General features: G+C 33.6%; 2 protein-coding genes and 1 long non-coding RNA gene across 8 annotated transcripts; 2 read left to right on the plus strand and 1 right to left on the minus strand.

The window, feature by feature from the left end:
- The first annotated feature begins 2,403 nt into the window (after window positions 1-2,403).
- LOC109859114 (serine-rich adhesin for platelets-like) lies at window positions 2,404-17,578 on the plus strand. The gene is made up of 10 exons (XM_020437029.1): window positions 2,404-3,678; window positions 6,961-7,944; window positions 9,286-9,582; window positions 10,226-10,576; window positions 10,637-11,166; window positions 14,441-14,608; window positions 14,847-15,087; window positions 15,919-16,045; window positions 16,145-16,326; window positions 16,523-17,578. The coding sequence occupies exons 2-10, from the start codon at window positions 7,099-7,101 to the stop codon at window positions 16,769-16,771; spliced, it is 2,991 nt and encodes a 996-aa protein (XP_020292618.1). The 5' UTR covers window positions 2,404-3,678; window positions 6,961-7,098; the 3' UTR covers window positions 16,772-17,578.
- A 1,787-nt stretch (window positions 17,579-19,365) lies between these two features.
- LOC109859118 lies at window positions 19,366-22,067 on the plus strand. The gene is made up of 3 exons (XR_002250677.1): window positions 19,366-19,926; window positions 20,689-20,867; window positions 21,972-22,067. It is a non-coding gene; the product is annotated as an uncharacterized LOC109859118 (long non-coding RNA).
- An 839-nt stretch (window positions 22,068-22,906) lies between these two features.
- LOC109859117 (afadin- and alpha-actinin-binding protein-like) lies at window positions 22,907-25,452 on the minus strand. Of its 6 annotated transcripts, none has more exons than XM_020437038.1 (6): window positions 25,293-25,452; window positions 24,635-24,832; window positions 24,364-24,561; window positions 24,083-24,214; window positions 23,885-23,996; window positions 22,907-23,332 (listed from the first exon to the last, which is right to left on the minus strand). In XM_020437038.1, exons 2-6 carry the CDS (start codon window positions 24,749-24,751, stop codon window positions 23,127-23,129), a joined length of 765 nt encoding a protein of 254 aa, XP_020292627.1. In that variant the 5' UTR covers window positions 24,752-24,832; window positions 25,293-25,452; the 3' UTR covers window positions 22,907-23,126. The 6 variants fall into 6 exon arrangements, with proteins under 6 accessions (XP_020292627.1, XP_020292626.1, XP_020292625.1 ...); XM_020437037.1 differs by having other exon boundaries at window positions 24,635-24,876; XM_020437036.1 differs by having other exon boundaries at window positions 24,635-24,876; window positions 25,131-25,452.
- Between the last annotated feature and the right edge of the window lie 321 nt (window positions 25,453-25,773).

Consider the following 25,773-nt stretch of genomic DNA (forward strand, 5'->3'; position numbering starts at 1 on the left):
TTTTTCCACCACTAAGTATGATTACAATCACACACACACACACACACACACACGCACGCACGCACGCACGCACGCACACAACTACGCTAGTGCCAGATGAATTTATACCAAATAAGTCTTTGCGCATGCGTGAGGGAATTAATTGAAGAGTGAGGGAATAAGGGAAGTATACGTTTTGGAAGGTTCGACTGTATTACCTTAAATGCAGTATGCATTTTTCTGTGTAGAGTATTGATGCTTCTTCATCTTTAACTATGCTACTTGTTTATGTTTATTTTTGATAATAATCGGCATTCAACTGAGCAAAGATCATGATTAATGTGGCATACAAACATTGTAAACATTTCGATGTTGAACGCAATTCGAACCGGTTGGCCTCTTTTGGAAGTGGAATTACGAGAAAAGATATGATTTACCAGCGTGAGAGAAACAGAAGAAAAGAAGAAAGAGAAAGGAAAAATCAAAGAGAATTTAATTAATGTGCTCATGTTACGCAAGACAGATTTTTTGAACACAAAACTTGTCGTAAAGTTTGTCACTTTGGCAAATTTACAAAAAAATAAGAAATAAAAATAAACTTCATATCGGAGATAAATATATCGAGCTTTTGTCGCATATGTGTTGAGGAGGAACAGAAAAAAATCGTCGGCAAAAATAAACCATTTTGATGAGTCAGAAACTCTCCGTCTTTTTTTCTCATTTATTGTAGAGCAGATGCGTCGCATCTGGTGCTATTTTCTAAGTGGAATATAGTCGATGAGCGAACTCAATAGTCGAAAGACAAAATAAGATTAGCGTTATGTGCGTATACCGATAGAAAAAGATAATAAAAAGACTGCTCTCTATTCAAGAAAACTCTACAATTGCTGATTTGTATGTACATGATTAAGTCTATAAAGTTTTGAAGCTCGCTCACATAAACCAAATAAACTTAATGCTCAATAGCATTATTGATACAAACTGTTTATTACAGAGCTTTCTTCATGAAGAAATGAACGAATAATTGTTGTGTTTTTTATCATTTTTATTATTGCTTCGTTATTTAATTTTTATTGCTGTCGCATCTCAAGTTTTTCGACTTGTGGCGCATCTATTACGTCTTATTCTAAATAGTCGTAAAAAAATGTATCTGCTGCAATTTTGTATCGCGATTTCTTTTTCGAAATGCAGCAAACTTCTACATTATACGTGTGTTACTGTAAGACTAAGAAAGCGTATTTTTTAATTACAATTATGTGTATTTTATAAATGTCAACATTGTTTCTCCAATATCTGTAAAAATATTTACTCTGTTTCTACAATTAGTATCTGTACTGATTTTAAGAAATACTTGTTATTGATATTTTTTGATGTTTTTAATATGCATACGCAAGCTGTTATTTTTTACAACTTTTTTTCTGTTCTTCTTTTTAAAGAATATTTTAAGTACATCTTGTTGGTTGACGCAAAAGTCCACAATATAAAGTTAAAGAAATATATTGCATAGTACACGTTTGAGAAGTGTGTGTTTAGTGGATCAGTCGTGCGTGTACAACTTTGTAAGCAAGAAATACACTGAAATATACGATGTAAAGGCGAATGTATCTGAGGAACGACGTGAACGACGATGACATCATCCACAACGCATGCGTATCAATGATGGTCCCGATTCACGACCGTAGTCACTTGATGATTCGTAAAAGTGTTATTACGTTATTTACTTCAAATATCTAATAATAGTTTCAGTACGTACATATGTATATGTTGTAACCTTCAAATATGTTATAAATATATCCACAAGAATGTTTATAATTTATAAGATTATCTATAAGATAGTTACTGCACATATGTCGCAAATTTTTATTTTTATTTGTTCAGACTCCAGAATCGTTTTAAATAATATTATATTAGAAAAAGAGACAAAATCAATTCACATATGCATAGCGTAGATATTTCGCAGTGTATGATAAACATTCTTGGATATATTTATAACATATTTGAAGGTTACAACATATCCATATGTACGTACTGAAACTATTATTAGATATTTGAAGTAAATAACGTAATAACACTTTTACGAATATGTGCAGTAACTATCTATAAGATAGTTACTGCACATATGTCATTACAACATTTATGTAAACAAACAAAAAATTTGATAACAAAAAGAGCTCAACAAAATAACAAACCTAAGCGCAAATATGATTGATAAATTCCTAATGTAATATGTAGATTTTATTGTGGCTCTTTGCCATATACAGTTGTTGTTTATTTTTAATATCGAAATGCATAAAATATCCTTTTTTCACAACATATGCTGATGTACAAGAAATAAGTACGTTACTGGTATACGCAAAAGCGATTGTGACGGAAGCCATCGACGGAAGCCACGGACGGTGTAAGGAGCGGTGCAGCGCGTTTGCATCGGGTCGTCGGCACGCGTGTGATTCGCTAGCCGCGTAGTCATGCGCGAGTATCGCTCGTGATCAGATAGGCAAGTTGATATCGCGCAGAGACTCTCGCCTTCGAACACGCGTAAGACACGCGATCACTGTTATATATAGTCTCGTTTCAAAAGGCGCAAAATCCGAGAACTCGCGAAAGCAGAATCGCCTTCGCGCATCATCCGCCTTACACACGGCGTCTTCTTGCGTGCGCGCGTGCTGCGGCTGTGCGCAGCCTTGATAGAGGCGTGCGCTGGGAAATACGCGCGCGATTAAAAAAGACGGCGAGAGACCACGGAAATTCCAGAAGAAACAGCAGTTTCCTTTGCTCTTTGGTGTCAACGAGAGAACGGACGATAGACAAAAAAATAGAGGAAGAAGAGAGAACGCGTTTTTCTGGCTTCTGAGATTACCGCTGCTGTCGACAAAAGTCGCAGTTGGAGATAAGAAGTCCGTGTGTGTTCGACCGATATTAGAGGCGCGCGCGGTGAAACGTTGAAGGTCGTCGAAGATGCATACAGCGACACTCATGATCTGACTCCGATCGAAGCACGCGAGTGTACGCGCAATAATGTGTTGATGCGTGCGTACGTGCACGCATGTGTGTGTGTGTATGTGTGTGTGTGTGAATCGTTCGCAGAATCGCAAACGAGTTCTCTTTTTGCGTCCGGATCTCGCCGGATCTTGTCTCGCTGTACATTGCCTTGCCATTTTTCGTGACAATTTTCTCGCTTGTGCCAGAAGAGAATCGAGAACTTCCGAATTAACGAGTTAACTCGCGCTCATCCGTTCGCAAGACGAGATAACAATGAAGTGCGTGTGACAGATAAGAACCTTTATTAGAATAAAGTCTCATAAAAGCCAGATAGAGAGAGCTTGTTAATAACGCGCATAAAACGAACGTTTTGGAAAACTTGCGGAGGACGTTCCATACCTGGAAGAACATGTGACGAGAAAAAATAAAGATATGTACAAACGTCGTGAAGTGTGGAATATCGCACATCGATAAGATTGCGATCGATTCAAGATCGGCGTAGTAACGTACGAGCCGGCGTGAACAAGTTGCGTTCTTAAACACTTTTGAAGTCTGCGTGAAAGGCAAGACACTTGTCTAGTATTATGTTTTTTCTTGTTTTTGTTTTTTTTAAGTGAAACTTCTTTTTTTTAACAAATTTGAAAACTATATTGCCAGACAATATAAAAGCGCGGTTGTCACACCGCCGACATCGATTCGACATTAGAAAATATTCTCGAGGTAATTAATTGCAATATTATTGTACTTTTTATTACTCTCTATAAAGCGATGTTGATTCATCAGTAAAAACACATTTTTTTAAATTGTTCTAACATCCATGAATAGACACACTGACTTTTTGCGAGTCAGACTTTTGCGACCAGAAATAGCTCGAGCTCTTGCAAAAAAAGTAATAATCATATAAACATCGTGTTCTTTAAGTCTTCTTGAAGTCAAAATGTACAATCAAAGAAATTTTGAATCTCGAATGCTTTTATAATACATACAAATAGTTTCTTTTTCTAAAAACAAATATTATATATAAATATAACAAATATTATATTATAAATATTTACAACAATATTTAAATTGAAATATTTACGCCAATCTAAAATATCGATCCACGATATTGCAATGTTGTGAATTTAAGATATAATAAAAATCAATATTTTCTTATCTTTCTTTGGAAGTTTAGTTCTACGATATATTTTGTTATTCATAAAGTTATCAGCAAGCAACCGATCAAGAGAATATTAATAACTCAAACGGAAGCTATTACATTGTTTTTTCTACCTTGTAGAAGAATCTTGTATTTCAGTAAAAAACTTTGTTATGCAGCGTAATTTTATGCGTCGTCGCTGTTGTGACGTGAGATGTATATTGCGCACGCGCGCGCGCGCGCGCGCGTGTGTATGTCGATGATGGCAAGAACGGGATATACGGTCGGGACAGAACGTTCATCTTTGTCAATAAATTCATTTACACGATTACCGAGAAACTCAGCGGTTTTCCAACAACTGTGGAAGTTTATTTCGCGCGACGACGTCTGCGCTTTATTGTATAAGTGCCAACTTCTTAGGAATTCGAGATGAAGTTCTGCAGAAGTTTACTTAAAGTTTGTTATATTCGTTCATTGTTTGCTTCTGAGAGCTACGCATCATGATCGGATCTTTATTTTGGTACAAAAATCCAGCATTACATTGGAAACACATTTGGGGTAATCAAATTTTTATGATTTACGGCTCGAGATCGTGACCTCCGATTGAAAGGTTTGCAATCTAAAACTGAACGCGAGCAACGAATAATGTATTTTTTTTTAAATGTAAATAACTAGACGATATAAATTAAACTCGATTGAAAATTCCTGAAATTTTTTGGACAGTTGTATGATATTGTATGACTGACAAATGACTGAATTTTTTCAAAACGTATCTTTTTTTTAAAACAAAGTTATTTGAACAATCAAATAGACAACTGTACACAATTGATTTCATCAATTCGGTCCATTAACGTTTTCGATATATAATCAATCGAATCCATGATATATATTTGACATTGTCACGCCTAAATGAGTCACGCCCTGTCGTTTCTGACGCATTATTTTATATTGTATATTGCGAGATAAATTATGATAATATCTTGCACAATCAAGAAAATTGTAATATTCAAAAACGGTTAATAATTTTATTTTTATGTCTAATAATTCTCTCTACTTTTTAAGAGTGTAACATTTAATTAAAATTAATCAGAAATTTATTTGAACAGACTTTACAGTCGATTTCAAAACAATTGAGTATTAATATAGTCTTTTTTGTTGTCTTAAGATCATGGGTTAAGTTTTTTTAACATTTTTTAACAAAAAAATCTCAATACCTTGAGTAATATACGTTTCAAAATTTGTAAACTTTTGCGCAAACTTTATATAATATCAGATGTAACTATTAATATTATCTTTTATAACAACTACTAATTTTATCTTTTTTTTTAAATGTCATTTAAAAGTATATTTTTGATACTTAACTTTTTTCAAAGATAATGCGTATGTTTTTTCTTAGATGTATAATGCGCGGTTTTAATAAACAACACCATCGTACGATAAGGCTTTCAACAACAAAAGAAATAGATATCAACACGCATAATAATGAAAAGTATTTATGTCTAGCAGACATCCACGTCTTACTTGCGCTATTATGACGCAAATGTGCCAACTGTTCCATAAATAATTATGCGATCTTAAAAAACATGATTTCGGAATGTGCGCATTTGCATATACAAATAATATTCTTTCTGTGTGTCTTTATATAATATAATACTTTCTATATAAAAAATAATGTACGTTTATAATACTTTGTTAATATTTTAGTAACAATAATTTTTTTACCAATTTGTATACATTTTTTATGTTAAATTGTTTTATAGATTTGTATATAAAAGAATTTTGCGTGTATATATATATATATGTATATACAGTGCCCGCCAAAAGTTCCGGGCTACTTAAATAACTTCTGAAAGCTTGAAGATATTAGATTGAAATTTATAGGGATAAAATGGGATAAAGTCTATCATTTAACCATAGAAACACCTATCTTTACACTACCGGAGAGCGGGGGGAGAGAGGGATCGGAAAATCTTAAATGGCATGTGGTCGAATGAGAGCTTGTTTGAAAGGGCTTTCCGAGACAAGAACAACGCAGGATCATCGAAGTCTACGATTTTTTTTGCAGAGTTATGATTATTTAAACATTTCTATTGAGAGTTCGCGATAAAGCGGCTCACAGCAAGAATGTCAGGAAGATAAGACTTCACGCGGGCACGCGTTTCTTATGTAAGTAGAAGTGCATTTAGAGGAGAGAAAGAGAAGGAGTTTGAGTGTGTAAGTGTTTGCCGCAAGAATAAGGACCCTGTAGTTTGTCAGCTCCACAGTATTTCACGACTTCAAATCCTTCTTGCCGCAAAAAGTGCTGCCGTACTCATAAAGTTCTTAAAGAAACACACACACACATTTACTCACTCACTTACACACACACACACTCTCTCTCTCCTCTACATGCATTTCTACTCACATAAAAACGCGTGCCCGCGTGAAGCCTTATCTTCCTGACATTCTCACTGTGAGCCGCTCTATCGCAAACTCAATCGAAATGTTTAAATGATCATAACTCTGCGACAAAAAATCGTAGAGATTCGATAACGCGTTGTTCTTGTCTCGGAAAGCCCTTTCAAATGAGCTCTCACTCTACTTCACATGCCATTTAAGATTTTCCGATCCTCCTTTCCCCACATCCCCCGGTAGTGTGGAGATAGGTATTTTTGTGATTAAATAATAGATTTTGTGATTTCATTTTATCCCTATAAATTTCAATCCAATATCTTAAACCATTCAGAAGTTATTTAGATGGTCCGAAATTTTTGACGGGCACTATATATATACATATATATATATATATTTAAATTTTAAAAAATTATTTTTGTTGCTCGATCTGCACACACAATTTATATATATACTGTTACTATTTTATACAGAAAAGAAGATTTTCAAGGCAAAAATACTAACTGACGACAAAACACGAAAACGGTCAAAGCTACTTGATCAAGATGTTTTTTTTTTGAGCAATTATAAAATTACTACAGAATTGAGAGAAACCCAAATAAATTGCTACAATGGCAAACTGTAGTCGAGTCACGTCGATCCAAACTGAGAAGAGGATGTTGCGATGCATTTCAATTCCGGATTGTTCGTCCGTGAGTTCTTTAGAAGAGGATTATGAATCAATCGAGTCCGAGGACATATCTACTGACACTTCTTGTCGCTCAAGCGCGGACGCAGACAAAAATTTTGACATTGAGGAGGACTTCCGCATGAAGCTGAACAAATTCGACGACATAATCGAGCAGATCGAAAATCTGCAACTCTCATGTGATAACGTCAATGACGATAACGAGAATGTCGGCAAGAATTTGTACAACGTGGAGCACCGGGACAGCTATGAATCGCAAAAAAGTCGACATCTCTACAACGAAGATTTGAACAATAATGAAAATGACAGTAAAAAGGTCAATGACAACGAAGGTTGTTTGCCGTTCAATATATACAAGAAATCACACAATGAGAAATACCATCGTTCTATGGATGATCAGAATAATTTGAACGATGATTCGGAGATCGAGCGAGATCATCGACACGGTAAAGAATCCAATGATTCTGGCTTGATCGAACGAGGACCGATTAAGCCAGACTATCAGCCCATTCGAGGACATCCTTACTCGATGGTGAGTTGGCTAATGCGCGCGAACGACTGCGCAGACATAAGTCACTCAGTGGATTACGACAAGACCGCCGAGCAGATATTGAGAAACAAAGATTACAATGAAAAACTGACTCCTTGTTTGGATCAACTGACAAACTCGAATCGAAATCAAACAACGATTGGTGCTATAGAGAATCTAGACCCTGTTTGGACCGGAGAGAACGGCAATATCTTTCGAAATGAAAATTTCAGCACCGATGTAAGTCTATTAAATTATTAATATTGTAGAAAATTGATTGTTACACAATTGTCATTCTAATAATGATTTTAATTATATAATTAATAATATCCCAGATAGCAAAATAATGTTTTAAAAACATTAAAAACATAGGTTGAAAACATTAAAAACATTAAAAACATTGAACGTTTTGTACATATTTAAAATGTTCAGATTAGATCCTCAAGCATTTTTAGGATATTCTAAAGACATCCAGTGTTATTTTTCTGGACCCTTTAAAATTATATATTTTAAGTACACAATGGACCACAAATGGATCTATTTAAAATATTTTTTCCAATTCAAATAGACACATAAGATAGTAACAAATAAACTCTAATTTACATTAAAAATAACATTTAAATAGGAGAAAACGGGATCACAACACTCAGCAAGTCAGACCGATCACCTCAATTACAAGAAAAAATGATATTTTTAATCATGTATTTGGCAGTTAGGTTTTTTAATACAAATAAATCGCCAACTACATGATTAGAGATATCATTCTTTCTTGTAATTGAGATGATCGATCCGACTCGCTGAGTATTGTGTCCCGTTCTTCCCTAATTAATATGTCAACCTACTTAAAAAAATTAAAAACAAATTTAAAGTAGTAATGCGCAGCTACACAGAGTGGTCCCAGAATTCGCAGACACGGAATGCATAACATGATTGTATGTCAGGAGATATAACTTTTCTCTCTAGCAGAAAAGACGGGACTGAAAAATATTGCGCAGCATGTATATCAAAACAAAATGGCTATAAGATAGACATTTTTAAAACATTCAAATGTAAATACACTTTGTATATCTAACAATGTACATTCTTAAAACATACATATAATGTTTATAGACGTTTCGACTCAATAAGACTCAAATTTGAACGTCCAATGTGGATGTTGTGTGCTGTCTGGAATATAACTGTGATATCACGTTAAAACATATTATTGCGTGATAAATAAGATTTGAATACACTAAAGAGAGAGAATAGAATCAAATTTTTTTATACATATTCTAGTTACATTATAAAAATAAAAGATTGAAGCGTTGATATTCATTCTATAATTAGAATGACAATAATTTATTTACAAAATTCTGTTAGATATTAATTATTTATGTAAGATATACTATTTTAGTTCTACTAAAAGTTTTTTAATAAAATATTCATTAATTTTTGTAATTGCTGGTAAATACACGTCACCAATATGTATTGTTATAAATATATATTCACTGTATTAATAAACATAAAGAGTGTTTGTGTCGAGGCAATGACGCAAATAGGTAGCGTCGAAGTTGCGTTAAAACAGGATTTATCACACTCCAGACCGCGGAACTTCCCTCCATAGTCGTCAATAATCCAGCAAGTGAGGAATCCTTAATGGACATCCTGTCGCGTGGCGGCTTTCAGGCTGCGGTGGTCTTAGACGCCAGCAGTCACTCGATCCCATCGCCAAATGCGAAAACTTGGTCCGACTCTCCGGCGAGCAGTTGCTACAACCACGTTGTCTCTAGACCGAACAGTCGGGCGTCGAGTCGCGCCCAGTCACCCGGTTCTGCCACGAACTTGGAGTCGCCGCAAATGCATGTCAATGTTATCGGCAGCCCGCTTGGTTCACCGCAGGTAAGTCTGCATTAATGAGTATGCGTGTACAAGCAGCGCGCTTCGGCGAAATCCGCGCGCTTCAAATAAACCGGAGCTGTGTATCGCGAGCGACTGCATTATTAAGCACGATCTAAGAAAATGATAATCGAACATTACTCGAAATAACTTCCACAATTGAATTATTAATTAAAGATTAATAAGATATTATTAATAAATTTATTTTTTGTTTAATATGCTTATATATTTCTCTCTCTCTTTTTTTTTCTCTCTCTCTCTCTCTCTCTCTCTCTCTCTCTCTCTTCCTCTCTTCCTTTCTTTCTTTCTTTTAAACACATCTATTTATCTATGTTTATGAAAGCTGGTACAGTTTCAAAATTTTGTCTTCTAGATTCATTATTGCATGCGAATATAATATAAACACGATATAAAAGTAATTCTTAAAAATGTTTCATTACTGAAAACCAACTCTAAGACAAATATGTAGCGCGCGAAGCGTTTTAACTGTTGTGCATAAACATCTTTTGACGAATCTCATAAAATACACAGCTGTCTGACAAGTTATATAAATTTATGCCGCTGTTGCCATTCTACTGACATAAATAAGAAATGTGATTCACATAAAAGGTGGCTCGATTAAATTCGAATGTCTTTCTTTCCGTAGGTCGCGTCGACTTATCGTGTTCCACAAGCGTTATCCTCTTCATCCTCTTCCAATCAATCGTACAGCGATGCATCAAGCCCGCTCAACTATCAAACTTCCTTGAATTATCAGATCGAGGAACAGCTCGACGAATCTCTATCCGGTTGGAAAGGTATCTACGACTCTTCAGGAACGATTGTCAATAGCAGCGACACCATCGACTGCGCGCTGCTCCAGCTCGTAGAGCAGGTTATAGAGGAGGATAAGGTGAAGAAAGAGCCCCAGGTCGTCTCGAGCACGCTTTGTTTGTCGTCCTCATCGTCGTCGTCGCTGTCGTCATCGTCGTCGTCGTCGTCGTCGTCATCGTCATCGTCGTCGTCGTCGTCGTCGTCATCGCCGCCGTCGTCGTCGTCGCCGTCGCCGCCGTCATCGTCGCCGTCGTCATCGTCGTCGTCGTCGTCGTCGTCGTCGTCGTCGTTCAATGTCCAATGCGCGCAAACGGTGGAAAATAATTTAAACATTTTGAATCCCACGTCGCGCGAGTGTCCTGTGAATGATATACGTAATAAAAAGCCAAATGTCTGTCTCAGCATGATCGCAACAAATCCCGTCGGTGATTTACCCATTGACGGTGATTTCATGTCGGTCTACACAAGTAAGGAGAATACTAGCGGATGTGCTTTCATTAACGGCACCGCAAACACGATCAATCTGAAACAGAAATATTACGAGTCGAGTGTGAAGAATGTGTCGCAACATAATATCTTGCGCAATATTGGTCCAAATTGCGACAAGTCTGCAAAAATCTCCGATCAAGACTTACGCGCGTCGCAGGAAAAGTACGTGATGTTTCACGCAGCTGGCGAAGAAAAGAAATACAATCATCTATCGTCGACATTGGTGTCTACCGATTATCAGATACCAACGGTAGTCTCTTCGTTCGTGCCCACCTGCCCGCAAAGGTAAACGTTATTATTAAAATCTTAGTTTTAAAAAACTCAATTGATAACGCTCTTGAAACAAGATTCAAATCATATTATAAATACGGACTTGTGTACAAAAATACAGACGGAATCTACAAAGTTGTTAAAAGTAATTTGCATTAATAAAAAGAACAACAGAACTAATAAATTCTGTTTCTTAATAACTTAATATCGAGTTTTTCTGTAGAATTTACAAACTAATCATATTACAATAAATGTTTATTGTACGTAGATTCAAAACAAACAAATTAAGATACGTCACGTTTTCTGTTTTGACTAAATGTGCAAAACATTTGTATTATTTCTACGGTAATTGAATAATAAACACTAATGGCAGATGTAATGTAAAACAAACGATAGCGCGAGAAACGGTGGTAATATAAACAACCTGTGTGAGTTTCCAATAACATGCTTGTTATTGATAGTTTTGACAAACATGTAAATATAGTATTATAGATAAACAGTAAACACGTCTTCGAAAAAAGTGATTTTTAAATATATATACATAATTACATATAATTGATAATTATACATAAAAGAGGAGCAGCTTCTGATGACCTTTTGACATATGGTATCAAGGTCATGGACCTGAATGATTTTCTAAAGATTTTAGATTATGGTCATTGTCAAAATTAAAAAGATATTAACAACAAATATATTAAAAAAATAACATTGCTGTCATAGAACGTAATTGGAACGTGGAACAATATAATCATAGACTTCTTTTTGTCTCTAAGCAAGGGAAGGTGTCGGTTAGTTCTCGCTTTGCGTAAGAGAGAGAGAGAAAAGTCGAAAATTCTTGTGGAATAGAACAATTATAAACTTTGCTGTGTCCTGTAAAGGGAAGGAAGATAGAATGGATCTCGTTTTATCCGGAAATATGTCACACCTAATCCTATCATTTATACGGTAACGATAATGACTCGTGTACCGTATCGCGGAATATTTGACCGCATTTCTTTCCATAAATGAAGTCTATGATTGTACTGTTTCACATGAGTTTTCGACTTTCGACATGAAACAAGGACCTCCCTCTGCTTAAGAGATTTTTAGTAAAATGAGATCTATAATTCTGTACTGTTCCACATGGGCTTGCACGTCAAATTATTTTTTAATTACGTTTTATGTATGACAAAAATTTTATTTTAGTGATATATCAATTTTTGCTAATAACTTTTTAGTGAAAACTGTGACCACTGTCGCCTAAAATCTTTTAAAGATCGTTCAGAGCCATGATCTTGATACTATATGTCAAAATCAAAGTCATCAAAAGCTGCTACCATTTTATGTATATTTACCATAATTATGTATAGATAATTACGTATTAATTATGTAATACACAATTACATATATATATATATATATATAATATATGTACATATATAATAATGTGCGCACGTGCGCGTGTGTGTGTACATATACATAATTTTAATTTTCTTTATAAAAATTTATTACTGATATAGTCAAAATAACTTTTGAATATCAAAATCATTTATTGGAAGAATACTTTTATTAATCAAAATAAGTATTATTATACTAGCAATAGAGTGATGACAAATTTCGCCCATTTTTTGCACCTTGAATGTCAAACTTTTTTTCATGGCAAATAGTATCATTAGATGAAACATTAATTCCAGTAAAATTTCAAGATGAGCATAGGGGTGGTTCCGGAGATACAAGGAAATGAAAGTGATGATTTTCAGTCAGGGTGTATTGTAAGGAAGAATGCGTGGCTGAAGTTCATGTAATATTGGGGGTATATTCTGTCGAATAGATCATCTATGATTCATTGTTCAAAGAATGAACGATCTACTATTCACCGCTATTTCATTTGTAACGGTTCGACTTTTTTGTCGAAGCTTATTCCGTCGTATCTAGTTGAACGAAAACAGCCCTTTAATACCCCTTTAACAGGGGTGGGCGGTGCGTTCGAAAAACAGCGTGTATATCGTACACGTTGCAATTTGATAAATTTATTAGGCGCAATGCGCCGTTTTTGGGTCGGGACGGATGGTCGGTCCCGACCGTAACGATTAGCATCGTTACACATTTATGGGAGGGGAGTGCTTTATAAAGCACCCTGAAAATATATTTTCTATTAATCACTGACCAAGTCTTTGAAAGAATTCAATTACCGAGGAAATACTTAAATTGAAAGATAAAGTCTCGCTACATGATGCATTCACAAGTTTCTTTCGCAGTTGAAGTATTTTACTATCATACGAAATAGATTCCATTAATTTATCTACATATATACTGTTCTAACCTATTTTATTCTATTCTATTTATAACTATTCTTTGTTCTCTATTTCCTTGTTTGTTAATTGCTGAAGTGAGTTTCTCGCTACTTTTCTTTTGTTTCATCCCAATTTTTCTTAGATTCTCTTGTCTCTTCAGGTATATTTTTCATATCTTGACGATCGTTGATTCTTCAATAAAGCAATGCCTTTCACTAAATGTTTAGGTTGTAATGATTAAAAAAGATCAAAAAATGGTAAATTTTTTCCTTTTTTACCTCAATGTGAGAAGCAAGGTGACTCACGGTAGAAAAGCATCTCGATCCGTGAGAGGCGATGTTAAGTGTTGTCACTTCAACTCCATCTATCTCGGGAAATTTTCATGCTAGACGAAAACTAAAGTTATATTTGAATCCGGCATAAAAAAATCCATAAGAACGATATGTTACACTTTGTTATATATATTTTATTCCTTGGTATGGCCACTTGGAGAGTTTCGTGTACTTTATTCATGGATCATGAAAAACCTTCACTTTCACTCCTTTATATTCCCGGAATTGTGGCTATGATTATCTTAAAATTTCTCTGGGATTAATGTTACATTGGGTGCTTTCCAACTACGTACACAGGCGACACCGTGTAACACAGTGTCCATTAGTGTGAGTGAGACACACTGATATGCTCTTTCTCACACTAATGGACACAGTGTTACACAGTGTCGCGTACACAGTTACCTGTGTACGTAGTTGGAAAGCACCCAATTATATAGTACTATTTGGCATAAAACAAAGTTTGAAGTTCGAGATCCAGAAAATAAGTAAAAAAACAGGTCTTTTTGCCATCATTCTTTCTGTAAAAGTAAATAAAAAAATATTTTGATTTGCAACTTTTACAATAAAGACAGTTGTACAATACAAAGTTGTAGGTGCTATGATTTTCGCACTATTTCGCAGTAAAATAATTATTGTATTCTCGAGAATGATAAAAATGTGGTGTGATCTGACTCATCACGACAGGAATTCGAATCGAGGTATAATGCCGTGGCCCTCGCTAAACTTACCATCCGTAAGAGCGAGCGAGAGATTGAAGGAAGGATTGCATCCTAAGGAAGTAGAAAGAGCAATGACTAATCTACTGAAGAAATCTGTGGAGGAACTAGCGGCCGCGGACGAAGACGGTGATACGTAAGTGACTCGTTTTATTCTGCATGCAAATCTATACAAATCGTAGTACAACAACAAATAGTCGAGTAACCATGACATTTAAAGTACACAATCAAGGAAATGTTAAAAAAAATCAAAACTTGTTCACCTTTTACAATTGTCTTTTTCTTCGCGAATCTGGTTTCTCGAATGATCAATTCTAGTATTTTGATATATCTATATCTATGTGTGTTAACGATGTGATATTTACACATAATAGGAAGTTGATGTGTCTAGTGGGCAATCCGGAAGAAATGGCAAAGAAAAAAGCGTATTTAGCGCCTTTGGTCGAGAGACTGGGCAACGTGTCAGGCGCGCTGTCAACGGTGAATAATCGCGGCGAGGACGCTTTATATTTGGCTGCTATGAATTGTCCGGAAATGCCGTATGTTACCGGATATCTGGCCGCCGCAATGTTGCAGAAAGGGATCGATATTAATCAAAGATCGTATCACTTACGCGTGAGTTTTCTCATCTCTTCGTAATATCTTATTATGCACAGCGGTTTTTGCACAACTCATAATTTCCTCTTTATACCATCATTTTCATATATTCGCGTTTCAAGCGCACACATTTTTATTTTACTTTATATTTATATGAGTTTTCGAGCGAAACAATTTCAAATAGAAATGATTCTTATCGTCACGCTCATTTGTTAATGTGCACGTTCCCAAAACTAACTAATTGCGTACAGTTATCAGGTGAGGAACGATACTAATGAGAAAAAGAACGAATGTAATTAGCATATTTGTTTTTTTGTGATAAAAAAAGATTTTACACAAAATAGTCAGCAAACAGAATGTAACTGCTATATAACATAGAAGTAACACGTAATATAACAGCTGTTATATTCTACTAACATCGATGTTATATATAACTTTGTTTTATAATTTTAATATAATCATGTTATATACCTATTATATTGCTTGTTATTAGCTGGTAATGACATTATAACAGCAATATAATAGATATGTGATAGATTATATAACAAATATTATATGAATTTTATATTGCTGTTATATAACACTATTTATCAATGTATAATTGCAATTTAATAGTAATAAAACAGTTACATGTTACAATATATTTATATTATATAACTGCAATGTACAATGAGTAGGAAATTACAACTAACATGGATGTTACATGCAACGATCATGTTATATTGTTACAATCTGTTTTATTACAACAATATTGCTGTTATATATCTGTGTTTGCTGGGGTGAAACATTTTCACAAACAAAATTTTCACAACCATCATTATTTTTTTTTATTTTTTTTATTTTTTTCAGGGAGATACACTTATACATTCAATCGCAGCTCGTGGTGATTCCCATGGGGAGGTCTTAGCGGAATTGTTAGCATTGAAGACACTCCAAGGAAATCCCGTATTTAACTTGTCTAAATGCAATTACGACGGTTAGTTGTACGAGAAGAACAACTAGAAAAGCTCGTAAAAGTCACTCGGGCGACTGTAAATCCGATAAGAAAAATAATGAGAACACGTTTGTCTTTTAGGAAGAACCGCTCTTCACATAGCAGTCGAGTCGCACAATCCTGTCGGGCGAGGCGTCAAATCCTTGGCCACGACGCGTCTGCTGCTTGAGAACGGTGCGGATCTCAAAGTCAAAGAAAGCAAATGTGGCGACACCGCTTTACACATGGCGGCCTCATTGAGTTGCGATCCTGCACTTATAAAGGTAAATACATAGTTATCATCGAAGAATAAGAACGATTAATAAGAAACTCACTGAACAGAAGAAACTTCATAGAAAATATTGTAATAATTTTTAAAAAGTCAAATATATCTGAAAGAAGATATATTTATGACATGAGTCATTCAATATATTCAGTTTTCCATGCAAATTACACTCAAATTTTTCTTGCGTTCAACAGGTGTTGCTGAATAAAGCCACTTCGAACGTCGTGAACGAGACCAACTATATGTATAACACGCCGCTGCACATAGCCGCAGCAGTTTCGAATACCGTAAACTTCGAGAAACAAAAGGAAGTCTGCCGGCTCTTGATACAAGCCGGAGGTCAAACAAACCTACAAAATCGGCAGGGTAAAACACCGTTGGCGCTCGTATCGGCGGAAAGGAAGGAAGATATCAAAAGGATATTCTACAAGAAGAAATCGTGATATAACGATTAAACACCGGTATACGAAGATGAGTTTGCAGGCTCAAAATAAGACTGATCTCCTTGAAAGTTTGGAGTTTTATGCGATTGGACTCCTAAACACTTTCTACTTCACTGTTATTTTATTAAACGTTATGTAATCGGTCTATTCTGTATAATCTTTGGTAAACATATAACGCATGCGTTACTAATTATTTTTGCACAGGCAAAATGTATCACAAACTAGCTATGTAATGATATGTTAACAATAAAATTGTCGTTATAGTTACATAGAATATAAGGCAAAATTCGCTACGCTTGTTGCACGTATCACTCTTTATATCAAAAAAAGAGACTAAGATCTAGCGACCGCAGAGCCAAATGTAAGAGAATGTGTTTTAAGATATCTCGTTGGTATTAATATAATTTTGTGGACTTTGTACAGTTAAGAATATTATTATGTTAATATATTATTATCTCTCTCGAATAGTTTTCGATTATTAATGAAGTATGCATACATCATTAATAATTATCGTGCTTCAATAACATTCAAAAACCGTTTGTAACTAAGAGAGAAAAAAAGAGAAAAAATTGATAGATTTAACACTGAAATCAAACTTCTTTACTTTTTTAAAATATAAAATTAATTGTGTTAATATTAACACTTATCTAATTCATGATATTGGTTTTTATAAACAAATGATTAGTTTTACCGGTTATTTTCTTTCTAGACAGAAAATAGCGTTTTGAAACTTTATATATAGCGTGGAAATATATACGAAAGAATTCCATGCAATTGCTCAAAGTTGTAATTTAATACACAGAAAAATCTAACTCGGATACTAGCAAAACATACACACACAAAAAGTTCTATTACGATATATTTACTACTGACAATGTCTTTCTTTCATTAACGTGTACATATACGTTCTTGTTTTTACTGATATTGTTTATTTTTTTCATTACTTTTAAGCTACAGTCACGTATATAGATAATATTTTTAACCATCAATCTATGTACAGTATGTGTGTGTGCGCGTGTGCGTGCGTGTGTGCGTGCGCCCGCCCGCGCGTGTGTGTGTATATCTATCTATCTATCTAATCTATATATGTATCCATAATATGCATTATAAACTAGTTTATTCTATAAAACATTTAGTTTCTTCACATTAATTATTAATAGTAGAAAGGATTGCACCATTCTATATAATGCACGTTAATTAGATTATTGTTTACCGATTAAGCTTTTAAAAAGTGTTATTTCTTTTACGTTACTCAACAGTTAGTTGAACACTGAAAAAATGAAGCACTCAAATCGACAGCTATAAAATTGTAGGAGCATGGATCACTCATAAATATTGTTACGGAACATGAGAATAAATCGTGAAGCTAGTTCGTGAAACGTATATTCCTTGTTTGTTCTACGAATCGGGAGTTGGCGTAAAGCCCACTGTGTGTTGCAAACGATAAAAGCTTCGTGACAATGTGTTGTCGATACGCGAGCGTGCGTGAGTTCGTCGAGCGTTACGTCGTTACACTAGAAATGTGCTACATTAGCATATTATGTAAATCGTAAATACATTTTTATACATGACAATCGCGCCGTTTGGTATTTCCGTTTCGTCTACATCACAAACGACATTTGTAATTCCCCGTCTATTATCTATACCGAGTGATCGAATGCTTTTTCACGCGATGCATTTTAATGCACGTTAATTAGATTATTATTGTTCACCGATTTTACCAGCAATAAATTGAGATATTCTGATAACTAAGCAGCAGAATTTTAGGAATAATAGTACTCCGAATTTTATCGAAGAAAAAGCACGTGTTAATTTTATTTCTTTGTTTTTTTCAATTTTTAAAAAGAAAATAAACATTATGTATTGCCTAATAAGTCAATTCATCACTGTATTTAACAGCTTGAGTGATGCAAATTGTCACCTTATTATTCTCGACAGCGAATAAGTGATAATGACTTATTGAATTTATAAAGATAAGCGCGATTAATCTTTCATTTTGATCTGGCGCACGGTTTCTTTTTCCTCATACACAATATTGTTTTTCCACCTATATTCGATAACGACTCAATACGTGGAAACATGGTTGCAAATAAGTACAAACTAACTAATCTATAATTTAATTTTCCACCACATCATTCGTTCACGCATACTATTATTGAATACATAACAAACACTAAAAACAATAAACGAAGAAATAAGTAAGGCTCTTAAAATTCTAAACTAACATTAAACTGGTCATTAAGAGTAAACGCTGGATGTTCGTGCGAAACGAATATAAATGTATATGTATATTTATATTATTTCAGTATAAACTAAATTTTTTAATTGAAAATTTAATTCTTTAATTCATATAGGATGCTGGATTTGCATCGCATATATGAGAATTCCTCGTTTCTCCTTCTATCTAATTTTAAAATATTGCAAAAATAACACCTTGACCAGGAATGGAACTTAGAATTTCTCGCTTTTCGTGCAATCGCTGAATTGGGAAGGCATTTGGCTCGTATGATCAGTTTAATGTTAGTTTAAAAACAATAAAACTCAACGTGCTGTTGATGAGACATATACATATAAGACGTACATACATATGTATTACATATATTTTACAATTTGTTTTGGCATGTTAATATGTTAATATGTTAATATCAAACCAATTATAATATTTTTGCGACTGATCTATGATTATCATTTTGTAACGGTTTTCTCTATTGTTTTGACTGCAATTACAACTGCAATTACTTTCCGGTGTTTCTTCATCACACTGTAAAACGTATTATTAAGCGACATAATATATAATTTATAATATACGCGTTGCTGTTCAAAAGAGTAATCACGCCGGAATACACGTAAATAACAGCAACACGTTACACATGTATCATAATGGAGCGGCGTGAAAGAGCTGTCTATCTTAATCGTAAACTCAACCAACGTTTCATCCTGCTGGCAGAAGTAGTGTTCGTTATTCCAGCAAAGTTTCATGACGCAAAAAATCTATCGCAAAACACAAGAAGCTGTCGCAAGCTGTTGAAATCCGTTTGAACAGTCCAAGTGTCTCAGTAAAAACACTGCAAATCTCGAAATTCCTCAGGAGAGAGTAAAGAAAATCGACCGAAACATCTAAATTTTACCGCTAAACGGAAAATTTTTCAAGTATGGTGAGAGCATTTCTTTTGAATTTGCAAATAATGTAGCTAAAGTCTTGTCTTTATACACAAACATTTGTAACACACTGTAATTTTGCAATATATTTTTACATTTACATACTATGTAACCATTATTTTTACATTTTATTTTATATATGTATAGATTTTGGTTATTTAAAATGTTAAATTTATATTCACATTTGAATATTAAATTTATATTTACAACAAATACGGTTTTATCAAGTATGAAATCAAGATTTTACAGTCATAAGCTAGATATACGTGCAAAATATATAGTTTTAACGTATAAATTAATACACAAAATTGGGAAGGTAACTGCGCAGAATGCGGGAGATCCGAATTCGATTTCTGATCAAGATGTCTTCCGCATTAAGTTTTTAAATTTTTTATTGGGAAATTAAATAAATAACTCGTATATACAGTGATGCAAAGTAGCATTCTATGTAAATTTTAGAATTGTTATTCAATTCGAATTATCTGTGTATATTAATTTGCGTTAAAAATATATATTATATATAAAAAATTAATTTACGTTTAAAATATGTATTTTATACATCTGGCGTATAACTGTAAAGTTCTTGATTTAAATTTATATCTATTTTGACAAAATCTATCGACGAATTTTATTTAAAATATGTTTGAACGATAACATTCTTCGTTGCAAAGAATCTGAATGTTAATCGCAAGATAAAGCAATACACTCGTGCACACTCCTATTAATTCAAAATAGAACATTTCCCTTTCTAATTTTAGTGCGAGCATAGTCGGTGATGAGATTTTACACAAGTATAATGTGTATACTGAATATGGGAGCAATCCTACTCACTATAATACTCATTGCGGTATTGTCTGCAACGATTGCAAATAATATCAGCAAACAATGCCAAGTGCACAATGAAAGGAGAATTACGTGTGGATGTATTGGAAACGAGGTATATACTATACTATATATTGTGTGTATGTGTATGTATTAACACTTACATTAAAACCCGCCATAAAGTCATTACGTTCCCGTGTGCTCCACAAAATGAACAAAATATTTTTCCTATACGGGATGTGACTTGATATTGATTGTTCTTTTGTAAAAGTTCACAATTAGTGTTTCTTTAACAACTTTCAGATTATACACGTTTAAAAAATTCCTAACTAAAACGTTTTAGAAACACATATATTGTCACTCCCTACGTATAATCCCGTAACTTCAAAACGCAAATTTTAGAGAACAGTTTAAAAGTTTAAAACTTCATATGTTTTCCTAGTTAAGAAATCTTTTGGTGTCAAATTTTTATCTTACTTATGAATTTTTTTTTTTAATATTTGCTGACCATAAAGAACATGACTTCTAAGTGTCACTATGCAATAAACTGAAAATCCCACTATGTGACAATTATGTAATTATACGTAGGGAGTGAGATTATAGCAAAGTTTATACAAAGTGGAAAAAAAGTACCGGAACACCGGAATATCTCAGAAAATATAAGTTTTACAGAAAAGTATTTCAGACAAGAACAGTATAGTTTAAAAAGATCTATTAATTATTTACTGATTTGTATTACTGTGACCTTGGATTGCGCCGCCAAGGTCAGATCAAGGTCACATCAATCTTTTTTAATGGAACTCCCTATTTTTTATCGCAGATTCTTATAGCTTAACTCAGGAGCTTCCCAAAACACTATAATAAAGTTTATTTTCATTAAGTACTTTTTAACTTATGAGAGTTGAATATTAGAGTACCACTGGTACTTTTTCTACAAAGGCTGCTTTCCTTTTAGGAGACACAGTCGACACAAAAGTCATTCTGTCTTCGTTCAGTATTCAGTGAGAAACAAATATATATATTAAAAAAAAATATATATATATATATTTAAAATATATATATATATGTTTTTTTAAAATATATATTTCATTATATTCAAATAGAAATTTTAAGGCTCTTCTAGTAAATTTTACTCTTTCTATATCTTTTTATTTAATTTTATCTTAAATATAAAGTTTTATATTAAAACGTAATTGAGATCTAAAATATGATTTTACAGGAATTTGTCCTACCAGAAGAATACAATTATGCAAATATCACCAGCGTGTCGATCTCGGGATGCGTTTCAGCAAACCTTCATTATTCCAGTTTACCGGAAGCGACCTACCTTCAGGAGATGGTAGTCCAAAATATTAGCGGTCGCCTAAAATTTGATGTGTACATCACGTCAAGGAGTATGAAGCTTCTGAAACTTTCAAACATCGGTCGCATACCGATAATCGCGAGACACACTTTTGTCTCCTTGATGAAGATCGAAACGATTGAGATCGAGAACGCGCACATCGACATACTCGAGGGAGATTTCAGCTCTCTTAGAGTGTTTGAGTTCATCTTAACGAACGTCACGATCGAACGTGTGAACAAGCTGAACATGTCCGAGAAAGGCACATCGAAGATATTGCGCATATTGAACACCAAGCTCTACAATATTTTGACGTCGATAAACTTTGCCTATTTCCGGAAAGTCGAGATTGTAGACTCCATGTTCGTGTTACAGAAACCGGGAATGCTACCTATTGATAGCAACAATGTTATCATGGAGCGTAGTGTCTTCACGAACTTGAGCATGAACGTGGTTGCCAGTGACTTCATCAGAATAAATGGCATCTGCGCGAATGGTAAGAGCGCCCTGCGTCTCGCAACGTACATCAATAGTACTTCCATGACCATCAACAGTACCAACAACAGGTTGCCGACGGAGATAGCTTATCCGAGTCTTAAGCTAGCGGCGCTGAACTGGCGTGGTGTTTTTAAATATAACAACACGGTCTGCAAAGCAGGTAACTGCGAATGTCCGAAAGGCAAAGGACAAGGCAGTCAAACGTGCGTTTCAATACTCATTCTTGGATGCTTCATAGCACCACTATTAAGAAACTTCTTTTAATACTATTACATATTCCAAAAAAACGTGGAGCAATAAAATATATGCATATATATTATAAGATACACTTTTATTTATAATAAGATCAAACAAAATTCTACATAAAATATGCTGAGAACTACATAGAATACTTAAAGTTATCAAGCTACAACAAACGCAATATTATTAAACTAATATGTATAATTTTACAAACATGTTTCAAACAATTTCTTTTTTGTATATTTGAGTTATAAATAAATTATAAATTGAAGTTTTGGTGTTCATGCATCTTTACTAGTTCACGTTCCATCCGGACGATTCAATATGCAAATCAAGTCCGGTTTTAAATAACTGTAAAGTTTCTTTTAAAGAACTAATTTCTTCCAACATTTTTCTGTTATTTTCTTCTAAACGAACAATAGTTTGCTTATACAAAGCCACTTCTTTCTCATGATCCACCTGCATTTCTTGTGAAACTTTATATTTTGACACAAAGGTACCTGTGCAAACAAAATGAAATGCGTTCACATTCGTAAAGTATTTTTGCACTTTTTTATTACATAGTAAATAATATGTAGAATTTTCTATAAAAATTAAAAACGGTACATAACTATGTAAATATTCTTTTGAGTGATGCATTTTTTTCACTTTTAGCAATATAAATATATCTTCGAAATATCTTCAACGTAAAACATTTGAAGCTTGTGAGATCCCTAGCAGATAAGCAACGTATTTATTCATATAAGCTATGTATTTGCTCAGATTCTCATTTTTAAATTTGTGTTAAAAAATGAATTTTATCAAATAAATACTTTTCAGAAGACCTTTCTCTATCGCGCGCGCATATAATTTATATATATAAATTTATATAATTTTTGTTCAATGTGATTTATGTGATTGTGTGTATATATATAAAAAAGCAATAATATAACACACACATATATATATATATATATATATATACAACCACATTAATCACATTTAACAGTAAAATTGCAATCATTAGCTAGAGAATGTATTTACCAAAGTGAAAATGTATTATCTATACTAACCAGCAGATTTTTTTAACTGCTCTTGGAGTTTTTGACCATCTTGCATAATTCTTCTTACTTCATGTTCATGTTGAATATTTTTCGAATGAGCTTGTTTCATCAGCTTTCGTGTCTGAATTAGAAGTTTAGAGTTAGAGTAATTCTTCTAAATTCTCATCAATTTGTGTACATATATATTCTAAATCTATAGTGAACTACCTCTTCTTTTTCATGTTTCAGATTGCGCAATATAGTCTCATTTTGAACCTTAAGTCTTCTTTCTTTCTCCTGTGATTCAAATAACATATGTTCCTTTTTTTGCAAATCTTCCTTTAAACGCTTCACATGATTCTGTTAATATATGTTAGAAAAACTGTTACAGTTTCTAAAAAGCAACTTATTACTTCTACATACTTGCCATACTAATACTTTTCTATGCAGCATGAAATAATGCTCTTCATTAGGTACTGATCCATTTTTTGAAGTAAAGGTTAACTTACCTTAAGGTTAACATTATCATTTACAGTTCTATGATCTGACTCAATCAACTGATCGTGTAATCGCATTAAAGATCTATGTTTGTATATCAAATTCCAAGTAGCATTTATCAATCTTATGGATAATTTCTTTAATGACTTTGAAGTTTCTAAATCATTATTATTTATAGTCATTGGCGAGATACCAAATGATTCAAATTCCTATGGAGCTACATATTGATTAATATTTATATACAATTTAATAGAACTTTTAGTCATCTTTTGATTTTATTACCTCATTTAGTGCATTTAAAGATTGCTTTAAATTGTCTTCTGTACAGAATATAATATCTTCACTATTAGAATTGTTTTGTTTGGTAAGACTACTTAGTTTTGAATATATTGTGTACATATTTATATTTAATTATTTTTGCTTGACTTGTATGTATAGAAAACAAATATTTCAAAATATCTATTTTTCTTCTTTTCTTTCCTAGTATAGTAGAGAATCTTACATTATATGTGTCTTTAAACGTACTGCAATATATAAACAAATGGTCTCTGTTAATATATTTAGTATTTGCAATTTAATGTTATCAAAAGAGAGAATTATGTTTTAACTATCCAATTCTAAAATATTTAATTGATTTATATTTGTAATCTCTTATTTTTTAAATATATAAATCTTTTGTTTAATACTGTACTGTTTAATCCACTTACTATATTATGTGAATTATTATGTTGAATTACTTTTAATTAAAATTCTTTGTATTGGTTAATTTTACACTTACAGAGAACATATGTTTGTTGACGAATAATCTCTTAGTTTTTCCCTCTTATTTATTTATAACCTCAATGTTTTGCATTTATTTCCACAATCTCACAATGTTTTGTTTATTTCTCTAGTAGTTAACCTAACTCTAACCCTAAAGTTAAAAATCTGTTTTTCTTACCTTATAAATTCCTATTTGTATAATTAATTGCACAGATATCTCTTTATTACTTTCTTTGCCTCACTTATTTTGGGTTTGATTTGGTGCAAGTATGGTTAGGTTTGTAGTTTGTTCTTTTTCCATACTTTGGCTGCACTAGTTCACAGTCTATCTTTTTTTATCTATATTAAAAGGAAAAAGATAGACTGTGAACTAGTGCAGCCAAAGTATGGAAAAAGAACAAACCTTTGGTTTGGTTTGGTGTGCTTGTGGCTCTTGGACCTATAACGGTTAGTCCATACGCCATTCTAAAACTAGCTTGTGGGTGCTTTCCAACTACGTACAGACGGCGTCAAAAATTCGCGGAGTAGGCGCGGGGATCGGAGGGCAAGCGGGGCAGTTGCTCGTAGCGCCAGCGAGCGCCGTACGAACTAAATAGTAGCAATTGATTGTTCGCAACTACGTCGTGTCGATAATGTAACTACTCTTCTTTTCAATTTTC

The sequence above is a fragment of the Pseudomyrmex gracilis genome, unplaced genomic scaffold (assembly GCF_002006095.1).
Source record: "Pseudomyrmex gracilis isolate BER0280 unplaced genomic scaffold, ASM200609v1 scaffold_240, whole genome shotgun sequence".
NCBI classification, from domain to species: domain Eukaryota; kingdom Metazoa; phylum Arthropoda; class Insecta; order Hymenoptera; family Formicidae; genus Pseudomyrmex; species Pseudomyrmex gracilis.